Here is a 14,260-nt window from a genome sequence, read left to right as displayed (position 1 = left end):
ACCGACGGACCTCCTTCAGATGGCTCCTTTTTTCCGACATACAAGATGACGCCTGCGTTTAGGATGCGCACATGATATTCACGACCTTACCAATATGGCTACAAGTTCCGCTAAAATGGCGCTAGAGTGGGAATACTCGACCTGCTTAGTATGGTAGCATCACACGTCTGCATAACAATGAGTGACCTTCTCAAGATGGCGTAATCCATCCGGGTTCTCACTGAGTAGCCCAGTCGCCTGAACAGTATGGAGACCGAATCTGGGGAAAAGATCGCTGACCGGACTCCCCTCAGCCTTTTTGAGCTAAGCGGGGCAGTGGTCAGCTCCGCCATGAGACACGTGGAGAAAGAGGTTTGGGGTAAGAAGGGGAAAAGGGACCTAACTGCGATCTGATTCAGCTCTCATCTCCCCCAAATTCGGACAGGTACTCTATTTATGCGGTGAAATGCGAGAATCAATCCATAGTGCGTTAAGGGATCGGGGCACTCTAAATAGGCCGCGTTATCAATTCACCTAAAACTGCTACTTTCTGTAACTGAAATACAGCTTTGTGTTGATTTCTCCTCACAAAAGCACTTCCAGGTCCAGTACTTCAGGGAATATTACCACTGCTTAACATCTACTACCTGGAACGAATTGAGGAGACGGCTGTGAAAAAAGGTCAGTTACTTTGCTGGGGGAGGGATAGAATCCTGCTAACAAATAGTGTTTTCTGCTGTCCTGAGAAGACTAGTTTCTTTCTCAAGCATTTCAAAACTTTATTTCTTTAGTACTTATCATAGTTTAGTTAATTCATTTTGTGATTAAGACAGATCCTTTTTCTCCATATTCCCAAGTGTCAGTTTTCCTGGTGTCAACAAAATGGGTTAAGTGGTTTCTATTCTTGTCAAGATGGAAATGTGTTGATATGTATACTCTGAAGTCTGCTCCACTGATTTCAGTGTTGTATACTCCCAAGTAATAGCACAATCCTAACCATGTTTACTCAGAAGTAAGTCCCACTGCATTCAGTGGCACTTACTTCCAAGTAAGTGAGGTTAGGGCTGCAACCCAAGTGTGCTTTGGTTTGCAGCCTGAGCCATTATAGTTACTGAGTTCTGTAAAAGAGCAGAGGAATTTCAGGACACAATTATTAATCTTTTTATAAAAACTACTATACATATCAAATAATTTGTTTAGAACCTTTTGAGCACAGGACAATAAACAATACTTTAGAAACTGGAGTGATACAGTGATTAAAGTGTTAGGTTTCCTATATGCTGTACACACAGAAGGTCCCAGATTCAATCCCTGGCAACCTGAGATAGAGTCAGAAAATTTTTGTTGTTATTATGTTCCTTCAAGTCGATCATGACTTATGGCAACCCTATGAATCAATGACCTCCAATAGCATCTGTTATAAACCACCCTGTTCAGATCTTGTAAGTTCAGGTCTGTGGCTTCCTTTATGGAATCAATCTCTTGTTTGGTCTTCCTCTTTTTCTGCTCCCTTCTGTTTTTCCCAGCATTATTGTCTTTTCTAGTGAATCCTGCCTTCTCATTATGTGTCCAAAGTATGATAACCTCAGCTTCATCATTTTAGCTTCTAATGATAGTTCTGGTTTAATTTGTTCTAACACCCAATTATTTGTCTTTCTCGCATTCCATGGTATGCGCAAAGCTCTCCTCCAACACCGCATTTCAAATGAGTTGATTTTTCTCTTATCCGCTTTTTTCACTGTCCAACTTTCACATCCATACATAGAGATTGGAAATACCATGGTCTGAATGATCCTGACTTTAGTGTTCAGTGATGCGTCTTTGCATTTGAGGACCTTTTCTAATTCTCTCATAGCTGCCCTCAGTCCTAGCCTTCTTCTGATTTCTTATCATCTCCATTTTGGTTAATGACTGTCCCAAGGTATTGATAATCTTTGACAAGTTCAATGTCCTCGTTGTCAACTTCAAAGTTACATAACTCTTCTGTTGTCATTACTTTAGTCTTCTTGACTTTCAGCTGTAGTCCTGCTTTTGTGCTTTCCTCTTTTAACTTTCATCAGCATTCGTTTCAGATCATTACTGGTTTCTGCTAGTAGTATGGTAGTGACTGCATATCTTAAATTATTGATATTTCTCCCTCCAATTTTCACACCTCCTTCATCTCGGTCCAATCCCGCTTTCTGTATGATATGTACTCCTCTCTAAAAATCTAGAGAGCTGCTGGCAGTCATTTTATAGACAATACTGAACTAGATGGACAAAAGGTCTGACTGTGTGTGAGACAGCTTCATATGCTGTCTTCCCCTAAAGCCATGTCCAAATTTATGGTCACAGGCTGGCAGTGGGCTAGTCACTTGCTCAGCCTCACCATCTTCTCAGGCTAAAATGTTACCCTGAGCTCCATAGGAGGAGGGCAGGTAAATAATATAGCTTCACACTGCTGCCAACTTTATTTCAATTGGATTCTGGGAATTGTTGCAATAGGAGATGTTAGCAGATTAGGCTAGATTCTGAGCGCTCTTAAAATTTAGTAACCTCATCTGAAGAAATCAAGCTCTTCAAATTAGAATGTAATAAAATATACTTTTCAAATTTTACTCCCTAATGAATCGGGCAGTACACTTAAGTAGTGGTTAATGCAGTTTAATGTGAGGCCTGCAGTGATCTTGGCTGAGGACTCACTGGGTTGACTTGAGTAACTACACGTCGTTTCAGCATAAGATTCCTGTGTAAAGAATAGAATAACCTAACAGATACTCCTGTAGTTAAAGAAAAACTTCCAACTTAAGTGTTCAGTTTAAATTTGAAGCAGACTTTTGAAAGTGAATTTGTAACTTTTACTATTCTTCAGTTTTGTTATCAGTTACCTGTTTGCAGCACGATCTCATGCATGAGTAACCAGAAGTGTGTGTAGAACTGCAGCCTTAACTGGTTATAAATCACATGTCAAATAGAGCTGTATGCATGCATATAGGTAAAGCTAACTGTGCATTTTAATTGTCATTTTTAAGAAGTATATTATATATTTCCTCAGGACTCTCAACCCAACCTATATGGTGCAAGCTGTGGTTTGACATCATGAAAACAAGACCTTCTAGATTAGAGGTAGGTTAAGAATACAAAACACAAAACTGACATACTTGAGGAGACCATGCTTCCTACCTTCATGGTTACTTCGGCCTATCTGTGCTAACTGTGATGGTCCAATTGGACCAGTTTCACTGGCAACCTTTATTCTAGATATAGATCTATCTGTTGGACAACTGTATCAGGCAATTACGTGTCCTGTAGGCAGTCTGTGTAGGATGTCTGCCTCTCTACAGAGCCAATAATGCTCCATTACTTTCCAAATATTTTGTTGTCAGAGTACATTTAGCAAGTTTTTGTTCTGGTTAACCACAGCCTTACACACTGTTTCTTGCAAGCAAAAGTCCAAAACTTCCTGATGTTTAGCTTCTGGACCTGTTATTTAAAACTGAGCCTGAGAAGCCTATGTATCAGTATCTCTATGACTTTAACCCTCACTGAGTTCCTGTTGATATATAAGCTGAAAGTGGGGGCTCACATGATGGAATGCTTATCTGGAGAAAACAATATCCCTACACATTGGAAACAAGCACGTCTGGGGAAAACCGAGGCTCGAGTTCTTCTCCCTGGCATCTAATTATCTGCGGGTGAGGATATTTTGTATGGAGGAGCATTCATTCATGTGAGCCTCCACTTCCAGTCTGAAGTGGTATAGCCTAGGCACAGGCTTACTACCTCAGTGAGAACTAGGTCTTAGATTCTATTTTATTTTTACTTAGAAATGCTTTTCATAGTGTTTCCTTTTCCCTGTAAATAATATGGAGTGCCATTAGATCAAACTCTTTGCAATTAGGATACCTCCTGACAATCCAGACTGTACATTAATTTTTAATAATTGCCTGCAGCTCATCTTAGAGGTCACCAAAGGCTCTAGGCTGGTAATCATCTTAGTAAAGAAACTGTACGTTTTTATAAAATCCTCATCTTAAATTCCTTAGTACTAACCTAACTAGGTAGACCAGCGTCTCATTTATTCTGTTTTCCACAAACTGAGACTATTTAACTCAGGGGCTGGGGACCTCTGGCCCAAGGCCAGATGTGCACATACACACACACGCTTAATTTCATGCAGCCTCCTGACATTTCCCTCCCCAGCGCCTTATGTATAGTAGCCGTATCTAACACATCTTGCCCTATTGGCCTTTCCCCTGAGGAAGGACCACCAAGGATAGCTGCAGGTTGGGTGCTGCTGCTGGCAGGTGCTCCAAGCAACCCTCCCCTGCTCATCTGTCTTGTTGTGGTTGAAATATTCCTACTGACATGTGCCCCTCTGGAATACCACCTACAATGGAACATGGAGCTTGGGCTGGAAAAGGTTCCTTGTCCCTGGTTTAGATTGGATTCCTGTGTATACATACTTGGGAGTATGTCTGATTGGAACTAATTAGAGTTCCTCCTGAGTACACACAGATAATCGCAAGGTGTTTATGGTAGTTTGGTTCAATTTGATTGCAGAGCATCAAGTGTTGGAGAAAAAGGTTTCTTGAAACTTTCTTTTCAAATGTGCTGCGTGGAATCCTGGACGTGTCTTCACACCAGCGTCTAAGGGATCCTTGCTTTTTGCCCCTGCTACACACTTCACAGCATGTTACCCAGCTTTCCATCTACAACATGCTTGAGGGCATATCAGAGCTCATGGCCAAACACAATCAGGGTGTCCTGGAAAACTTAGCTGTCTCCCTCAGATCCTTGACATTCCGTCACCTCCTCTCCTCCAGTCTTTCTTCAAGGCAACAGTTGAGTTTGTTCCTTCATCGCCTAATTCATCATGGGGCTGTGAACCACCTCTCTATGTATTCTTGGCCTGACCCTGACCCAGCACTTTTAGCCCTCATTCTCAAAATGAGTGCTGGGGTTTGGCACCCTGGAAAATCACTGCTGAACCAAGAAAACCTTTGCCATCTCTGTAGAGAGAAATGTGTTGACCAGAGCCAAGAGCATAAGCCCCCTTGGGGTTCAAGGCAGCTGTTTCATAGATCAGCAGCTGCCTGGCATAACAATAGTGATCTGAGGAATGAGAAACTGTTGCCCACAGTGTCACAAGAATCTCTTCTGGGCTTTGAAAATGCTGTAGAGTTGGCCAGAACTAGCAGCAAGACTCTTAAAGTACCGATCAGATGCAGGTTGGGTAGCCAAAACAGAATGCAGCACAGTTCATGTTCAGAGAATTACAGTGCTGAAGAGGGACCTGCCAGCTTTATCCCAGCAAAAACAGTTCATGATAGCCCTGCTTCAGAAAAACGACACACGAGGGACAAGGCTGTAACAGCAAAGAAGCGCAGCTGCCGTTGGAGGACCAGCAAAGCCACTACAGAGTCGGACGATCTTTATGACTTTGTTTTTGCAATTGCGAGGAAAAAGGAGGAGAAACCACTGCGTAGCAAAAGAAGGAATGCCAAGGAGGAAAAGGATCATGTTAGCAGTTCCCTTTTCCCACCAGAGTCTGCCAGTGGTTCTGGTATTGTTTGCTCAGAGGGAACCCAATCTGTTGGGACCACTTTTCTGAAAACACCTGGCCACTTTCGAAGTGTGTCCACACTGGAAGTGTTCTCCATCTCTCTGACCATGAATACATGCCAGATGCTGGGGAACCTGCTGAGCTCTTGGGTGTCTTTAGAAAAACTTGTTCTGTCTTTGAATGGTGAGTGAGAAACCAAACATTTATTTCCAGGCATTTTTAAGCAGTTTGTTTTGATCTTTTAAAGCAGGGGCAGCTAACCTTTTTGGGGGTTAAGGGCCACATTGACCCATAATCAACCCTCTGGGAGCCACATGACAAAGTGGGTTGTAAGCCAAGTATAAAAGTGGACTTAATGAGAACTTCAGTTCTCAAGGCTACCTTCCAAAAGATTTTTCCATCAGGTATTCTGCACGGTTCTAAATAATTTTTATCATTTTATTTTTCATTATTAAATTTTAAAAAGGAGAAATTCAGGGGAAGCTTTGTGGGGCCACAAGAAACCACTTAGCATAACAATATCACAGTGGGAGACCTATAGGAACTGTAAGTAAAAAGGCGTTTTTTTTTAAAAAAAAAAGATTTTTATTTTTTTATAAATACTTTTTTCAAAATGGAAAATGGGTGGGGACAAAAATATTTTGGCTTAATGGTATCACAGCAAGGGACCACAAGAGGAGTCAGTAATCCCTTTTTTAAAAAAAATAAAACAATTCTGAAAATGACAAATTTAGGGGGGTCTTGGGGACCATAAAATCATTTTTGGAGGCCTTATATGGGCTACAGTCTGCTGGTTAACCATTCCTGTTCTAAAGGAAATATTACAAACATTGCTGATTTTGGGTTGGCAAAACATGCTTTATTCAGGATGGGGTATTTGATTGGAGGGACTTTTGCGAGAGAGCAGAAAGGAATTTCATTTCATTAAGTCCTAGTTTATAACCGCTAAACCAGTTTAAGGACAGCTTTCTATGCTTCAGAAAGCAATCCTAAGATCTCTTTCCATCTCCAGTTTCATGTATGCACACTCTTTCAGTGCAAGTTTATGGGAACATCCTTTGTTACTCCATATTTGAATCCCAGATTTATTACCTAGAACAGTGGTTGCTTATAAAGTACAATGTTGCTCATATAAGAAGAGGTGGTGGAGGGAGGCCTGGGGTGTTGGCAGTCATAGGGAACATCACATGCTTGAAACAGGAACTAGGACAGCATGCTTGATAGTAGGTTCACTTGCCCAGCACTGTTTACTAGTGCTCTAGGTGTACAAGGGATACAATGGCTATTTTATGGCTTAGGGACATTCAAGCAGTATTTGACAAAGCTTTGAGGGTCTCTGGTGTTGCACTAATTAGCAGAAATTGCAAAGCTACCCACCTAACCATTGGTTGACACAGCTAGTGTTTTTAATCTCTGAAGGGCCTTAGCAAGCTTCATAATCACAAGAGTTCTAGTTTTGTAATTCAGAGTAGGTGTGAAGTTCTCCAGCGCTTCAGTTGGAAGCTTGTACAAGATAAAAAGGTGTGCATCTGTTTCAAGTGAAGTAATCATTTTCCTGTGTGTTTTCAATGTCTTATTTCTGCCTTGTAAAATGTGGTTCCAGGCCTAGGACCCGGCATCTTCAGTATCCTCTCTGGGCTTCGGGCCCTGTCCCACCACAATGACTACCGCCTCCGCGTGGTGCGCATCAGTGACATGTTCTCACATGTCCCCTGCATGAATCTTGTTCACTCCTTTTTGAGTGCTGTTCCATTGCTTCAGACCCTCTTGGTCAGCTTTGATCTCAAAACCTCAACAGAGCGAGGCAGGCCAGAAAAGAGCTTGGACTCATCATCCTTAGAAGAAGAAATTCCAGGTAAAGCGTTGACCGTTTCCAACCAAACATTATAAAATATGCAATTTTCTTTCTTTTATGTGTGAGATCATTGTGTCAATTATGTGGAAATGTTCCTATGCTAGAGAGTAATCCTACTGCTACCATCCCACTCTGGGTGGGGCTTTACAGAGGAAGCTGGGACAGAAAAGAGGAGCAGGCAGATCATTGCACCAGGCTGGAGCTAGCACAGCAAACAGCCTTGATGCAGTCACATAACAGAAGCAGGGCTCGCTTGAAATCTAACAGGTCCAGAGTGGCTCAGCCCTATCCCAGGAAAGCCCAATTTCTGGGCTTTCTGCTGGCTGCCACCTATGGGGATCCTACAGATAATATTCTGCCCATATGCACATTCTGGGGCTGGAAGGGAGAGCTCCACACTAGTGGAGTGATGTTTGTGTCATCTGCAGGCAGCTGACTGAGGCTGGGTTGAGGGATGCTTTTGCCCGATCTAATCCCCCCCCAACCCTAGCACAAAGGGGTTTGCATTGCCAGTTGGGAACCACATGTATATCATACAGCTGGTTATTTCACAGTTTAAATGCTTCGCTTAGCTGATGGTCCATTTGCTCATATCATTACTCATCACGAAACCACAAAAGTTACATTAGAATTGAGCCTCTAAGTAGAAATAATAGCCACGCCATTATTCTAGAACAGATCATGCAAATAAGAGCAGACTTGTTAGCCCTGATGGATAACACTGAAACACCTTGGAGTTTCTTGTTTTAGACATGGGTTGTTATTTCAGGACAGCAATCTGTGAATCATGTGTAGGCAAGCTCTGTTCCTAGCTCAGTTTAGTCCATCCTTCAAACCAGGGATGGAGAACCTTTGGCTTTTTAGATATTGTTGGACTCCCTCCCATCAGCACTAGTCAGCATGGGTAATGGTCAGAGATAATTGGAGTTGTAGTCCAACATCATCTGGAGGGCCATAGGTTCCCCATCCCTGGTCCAAACGAATAGTGTAGAGGATGAGGAATAAGCAAGTTTGAGTGCACACTCTTTCCCTCACTTGTGTGACTTATTTCATTACTTCTTGCTTTAATGAAACCATAATGTGTTTTTCTTTCCTCTCTCCCATTTAGAGAGCCACCTGGAGCATCTTGAAATCAGATTCCCCAGAGAACCTCTTCAAACAAGTCTCCTGATACCTGTGTTAAAGGCCTCAAGATCTCTCCAGAGCCTCTCTCTAGACAGCGTTGCAGTTTCCTGCCCCCAAGAGGTTGGGCTTCTCCTGCATGCACTCAAAGGTATGATATGATGGAAGCAAATGTGTCTGTTGCATAGCTGGATATTTTATTTTTTTATTTAAAATATTTCTGTCCCGCTCTTCTACCTTACAATAGGGCACTCAGGGCAGCTAACAATAAAATCATACACAATAAAATCACAAAAACATTAAAACAGATAAAAATATGTAAAATACAGTTAGGAAATATAGGGGAGTGATATTAAAAGGGACTAAAGAAGTAAAAACTTAAAAAGGGGGGGATAAAATCAGTGTCAGGCTCTACCTTCAGTCCCTCCCAAAGGCTCTCTGGAACAAGATGGTTTTCAGAAGTCTCCAGAAAACCATCAGGGAGGGAGCAGAGCAGGCTTTTGGGGGTAGGGTATTCCAGAGCTTGGGGGCCACAGCTGAAAAAGCTATCTCCTGTGTGCCTGCCAGTCTGACATTTTTCATTCCAAGCACACAGAAAAGACCAGGGCAGCCAATCTTAAATCACGGGCTAGTACATATGGGCATAAGCGGTCCCTCAGGTACATTGGTCCAAGGCTTTTTAGGGCTTCAATGTCAGAATCAGCACTTTGAATTGGGCCTGGAAACAAATGGGAAGCCAGTGGAGTCAATAAAGCACAGGGGTGATATGCTCCCTGCTCCACGATCCAGTTAACATTCTGGCTGCCACATTTTGAACCAACTGCAATTTCAAACAGTTTTCAAAGGCAGCCCTACATAGGGTGTGTTACAGTAATCAAGCCTCAAATGTCATCAATGCATGTGCTACTGTCACCAGGTCAGCTGCTTCCAGGAACGGGTGCAGTTGGTAGACCAGTGTGAGTTGGCCAAAAGCACTCCTGGCTACCACAGCCACCTGATATTTAAGCAGCAGGGCAGGATCCAGGAATACTCCCAAACTGCGGACCTGCTTCTTCCAGGGAAGTGTGAGCCCATCCAGAACAGGTTGTAACCCTATCCCTGGCAGTTTCCCCCTTGACAAGCAACATTTCCGTCTTGTCTGGATTAAGTTTCAGTTTGTTAGCCCACATCCAGCCCTTTACAATCTCCAGGCACCAGTTTTGGATGAGCACTCCCTCCCTGCAATCTGGCAGTAGGGAGAGATAGTTGTGTGTCATCAGCATATTGATATCCGAATGACCTCTCCCTGTGGTTTCATATAGATGTTAAAGAGCATGGGAGATAGGATGGAACCCTGTGGGAAGTGTAGGCCAGTGGCCAGGGGGTCAAGCAGTAGTCTCCCAGCACAACCTTCTGGGACCTGTCTGTCAGTTAAGACTGGGGCACTGTAAAATGGTGCCTCCCAACCCCATCCCAGCTAGACGGCCCAGAATAATACCATGGTCGATGGTATTGAAAGCCACTGAGCACCAATAGGGATGCCCTCCCTGTCTGATGCCCGGCATAGGTCATCAAGCAGGGCGACCAAGGCAGTCTCTATCCCATGACCAGGCCTTAAGCCTGATTGACAAGGGTCTATAAGATTCATCCAGGAAAGCTTGGAGCTGAGCAGCCACTACCTTCTCAATCACCTTGACCAAAAGGAGGAAATTAAAGACTGGGTGGAAGTTAAGATCTGCAGGGTCTAATGAAGGCTTCTGTAACAACATTGTAATAGAACCTTCCCTTCAACAGTGTTGGCATAAAACCTTCCCTTGAATGGAAATAGACTGCCTTCAAGTCGATTCTGACTTATGGCAACCCTATGAATAGGGTTTTCATAGTAAGCAGTATTCAGAGGGGAGTTACCATTGCCTTCCTCTGAGGCTGAAAGGCAGTGACTGGCCCAAGGTCACCCAGTGAGCTTCATGGCTGTGTGGGGATTCGAACCTTGGTCTCCCAGGTCGTAGTACAACACCTTAACCACTACACCACACTGGCTCTTTAACCTTCCCTTAGGGAGGTATTAATTAAATATGCCAACCAGCCAGCCACTCCCCCTCTGTCAGATTTAATTAACCAGGATGAGCAAGGATCAAGAGACCAAGTAGTGGCCCTCATATCTCCCAGAGTCTTGTCCACATCCTCAGGCTTTATAAGCTGAAAAGTATTTTTTTTTCAATTAATTTTTATTCAAATTTTCAAAACCAAAACAATACAAAAAGAAAAAACACAAATCAATAATACAATAAAAAAAGAAAAAATATATAAAAATATTGACTTCCGATTTGTCGTAGTTCAGATAAGCTGAAAAGTATCCATAGAAAAATGACCATTGGAAGCCTTGGGAACATCTGGCACAACTGTAGTTAATGAGAAGTCCAAGGCAGTCTGAATGCAGGCTATTTTATCTGCAAAGTACCTTGCAAACATGTCACAGTGAGTGACTGAGGGCTCAGGATCCAGTGTAGGGCCAGAGCCCACAAGACCCTGGACCACCCACAAAAGCATCGCTGGACAATACTGAGTAGACACAATGGTGGCAGAGAAGTGAGTAGTTTGCCAGAGATAATAACGTATTTACCCCCACTCAGCTAGGTGTACAAGATTGTTGTGTGAACTTCAGGCAGAACTAAACTCTAAAACATTTTTAATGACATTTTGAAATAAATCTGCACAATATGCATGTTTCTGAACAGGAAAACTTTAAGCAGCATAAAGGCTCCAGGGTTTTTTGTTCTAAGATTTTGTTTGCCTTGCAGAGTACAGCCCAAGCCTAAAGAAGTTAAGCTTTCATGATGTCAATCTTTCTGGCCACTCAAAAGAAGTCCTCTTTCTGTTACAAGACCCTATCCTTCAAGGTACATTAAATACACTTGTCTGTCCCAACCTGGTAATGGCTTTTATCTGTGACCACTGTTGCATGTAGTCTAAAATATATATTTCTGCAGAGGCCTGTAAGTTTTGTGGTCATCATAATTCAAAGACTGTGATATGTCGTTTTAATAATTTGGTGGAGGAAAGATCTGCATTTTGCTTTGCAGCCCTTTGCTTTGAACTCCATATAGTGCTGAAGCTCTACCTGATGGAGGTTTAGGAGTAGGCCAGAAAACAGTAATAGTGCATTGTAGGGGGAAAGTTACTCCATGCAGAAGGAGAGGAATTCAAACAGGGCATAAGGCTTAGACAGAGAAAAAGGAAGAGTCCTTACATATACCACCCATTGTAACTATATTTTTAAGTTAAATCTCCTCAGGAGATAACACTGTGCTTTCACTTTTTGGTGCTAACTTTGTTTGGCAATGAATTCAGAGAATCTAATTTCAAACCATAGAAAGGAGGAACATCTTCATTTTTATCTTGCAACAGAAATCACGTTTTCATTTTGTCGTCTGTTTGAAAATTGTACTGCTGAGCTCCTGTCTGAAATAATAGATGTTGTGAAGAAAAACTCAACGTTGAAGAGCCTCAGACTCCCTGGAAATAGACTGGGTGTGTATAGCAACTGTCCTGGAATACTTTCTCCATCTTGTGGGGAGGGACCTCACACTATCAAGAATATTGGTGTTCTTGTCTCCTGTCCTTCAAGGTGAGGACTTCAGGAAAAGCTATTACCCGTGTAATGCCACAGTAAGTTAGTGAAGGTTGTCCAGAGGAAAAGCAATTTGCCTGTCCAACTGTCTACCCTTTCTGTCTTTGCTCCTGAATGCTTAATTCTTCAATATAGCTTCTATATATTGTGTGTTTAATTCATTGTCTGTTTCAGAATAACCCAGGACAGAAATGGTGCCATTCATCTTAGAAGCCATCATTCAGCGCCCATTTCTATCAGCTGCTACTGTAAGCCTGGGCTACACATGCAGCAGAATGTAGTGGTAGATGGGAGCCTCCATTTGAATGCTTCCCTGTGTTAAAGAAGAAAAACTATGTGCAAAGCCAAGCACAACAAAGATCAAGTTGGGTCAGAACTTTTATGCCAGCTGTGCTGGGGTTTTACTTGCAGGGAGGGTTTTTTGTTTGTTGATATGGGGAAATATTAAAAATGATATAGCTCATTTGCTGCCTGAAGTGATACAGTCCTTCATGCTGCCTCATTATGCTGCATGTGTAGACCAGGCCTGAGTGCTGCCACTTTACTATGGTTTTACCATTTGGCACTTGTAATTATGAGCTGTGCTAGGTCTCCTGCCAGATTCAATATGGGATCTCTGCCTCAGGCTCTTTGAGGCTGGTGAAGAATTTTTCTCCAGTCCTAGGGTGGTTCTTGATTTATCACTTTGGTCCTTCCCTTGCTGGGTTAAACAAAAGGAAGCAAATAAAGCTATTTTATTTTGTTTATTTAACCTATTTTGGGGTTACTTTTCTATCACAAGATTGCAAAGTTTGTAACATTTTTTTAAAAAAAACTGAAGTATTAAAATAAAAAGGAAATTATAAATACTTCCACCAGCCACTTAACTCATGGCTCTTCAGCTTAATATAATTTAAATTGAATAATCTTATTTACAAAATATATAGCTAAATCATCTCTGTACTCCTTTTTCAAAAATTTGTTTTTGGTTGGTTTGTGAATTATAAAAAAATATATATTAAGAAAGCAAATGATTATAATATCTGTGTATCACCTAAAAATATATGAACGTAATTGTGATTAACAAAACAGAGGTATATATCTATTTATCTATATACCTCTCTCTCTATATAAAATGGACCATTGGTCTCACCTGAAGGGTGATTTTCATAGGAGGAATCCCATCATGTTGGATTATAGCTCGTCCTATCGTCCGAAGGCAAGAATGTTTCTGAAGTCAAGACTAGGGCGTCAAGCCCCTCCCACTCCCCAGTTCATTCGCAGCGAGTCTAAGAGATATATCTAAACCTGCCGGAGAAAAAACCAACGGGCCTACCAGCAAGAATATAACATAATAGTAATATTCAAAATAAATGACTCTAACGTAGCGAAAACAGTAATAAGTCTCGACTTCACTAGTAAATGAAAATGTAATATAATACTATAATATAATATAATAACGTAACTGTAATATATAAACCATCCCAAAAATATCTAGGTATCCTCCAACTGGGAGGGTCATGATGGGATTCCTCCTATGAAAATCACCCTTCAGGTGAGACCAATGGTCCATTTTCCATAGGAGGAATGCCATCATGTTGGATGTACCAAAGCAGCCCATAACAGGGAGGGACCACCCACATGCTAATCGACATTAAGAACCTGTTGCAACACTTGTCTGCCAAAGGAGGCATCGGCAGAGGCATAACGATCTATTTTATAATGCCTTATAAACGAGTGTGGAGTAGACCAAACAGCAGCTCTACAAATATCAGCAACAGGAGCGTTGGTAGCAAAAGCAGCCGAAGTGGCTGCTGACCTAGTGGAATGAGCTGTGATACTAGGCGGAACTGGGAGCTTAAGGGACTCATAGGCTAAGGTAATACATGCACACAACCAACGGGATAAGGTGGAATTAGCTACTTTATGCCCCATAGACCTTGGATTAAAGGATACAAACAAAGACTCAGTCTGTCGTATATCCTGGGTCCTGGAGAGGTAGGTCTTGAGAGCCCTCCGAACATCCAACGAATGCCACGCCTTCTCTAAATGATGTGTAGGATTCGGACAAAATGAAGGAAGAACAATGTCCTGGTTGCAATAGAAAACTGAATCGACCTTGGGACGGAAGGAAGGATCAGTTTTCAACACAACAGAATCCTTGTGAAAG

The 14,260-nt window shown here is 42.1% G+C and overlaps 1 protein-coding gene across 4 annotated transcripts in view; it reads left to right on the top strand.

The window, feature by feature from the left end:
- Window positions 1-2: 2 nt before the first annotated feature.
- LRRC41 (leucine rich repeat containing 41) overlaps window positions 3-14,260 on the top strand; it is a 23,642-nt gene continuing 9,384 nt past the window's right edge. Inside the window, exons 1-8 of one of the 4 annotated variants that reach the window (XM_061632865.1) lie at window positions 3-358; window positions 574-660; window positions 3,014-3,084; window positions 4,522-5,707; window positions 7,128-7,379; window positions 8,488-8,652; window positions 11,282-11,380; window positions 11,889-12,108. In XM_061632865.1, the coding sequence (XP_061488849.1) occupies window positions 247-358; window positions 574-660; window positions 3,014-3,084; window positions 4,522-5,707; window positions 7,128-7,379; window positions 8,488-8,652; window positions 11,282-11,380; window positions 11,889-12,108 (2,192 nt within the window). In that variant the 5' untranslated portion in view covers window positions 3-246. Of the gene's footprint in view, window positions 425-573; window positions 661-3,013; window positions 3,085-4,521; window positions 5,708-7,127; window positions 7,380-8,487; window positions 8,653-11,281; window positions 11,381-11,888; window positions 12,109-14,260 lie in introns of all 4 variants that reach the window. The other 3 variants (XM_061632863.1, XM_061632866.1, XM_061632864.1) reach the window with 3 other exon arrangements.

This window comes from Rhineura floridana, chromosome 6 (assembly GCF_030035675.1).
Source record: "Rhineura floridana isolate rRhiFlo1 chromosome 6, rRhiFlo1.hap2, whole genome shotgun sequence".
Classification (NCBI taxonomy): Eukaryota; Metazoa; Chordata; class Lepidosauria; order Squamata; family Rhineuridae; genus Rhineura; species Rhineura floridana.
This window is presented reverse-complemented; position numbering and strand designations above follow the sequence as displayed.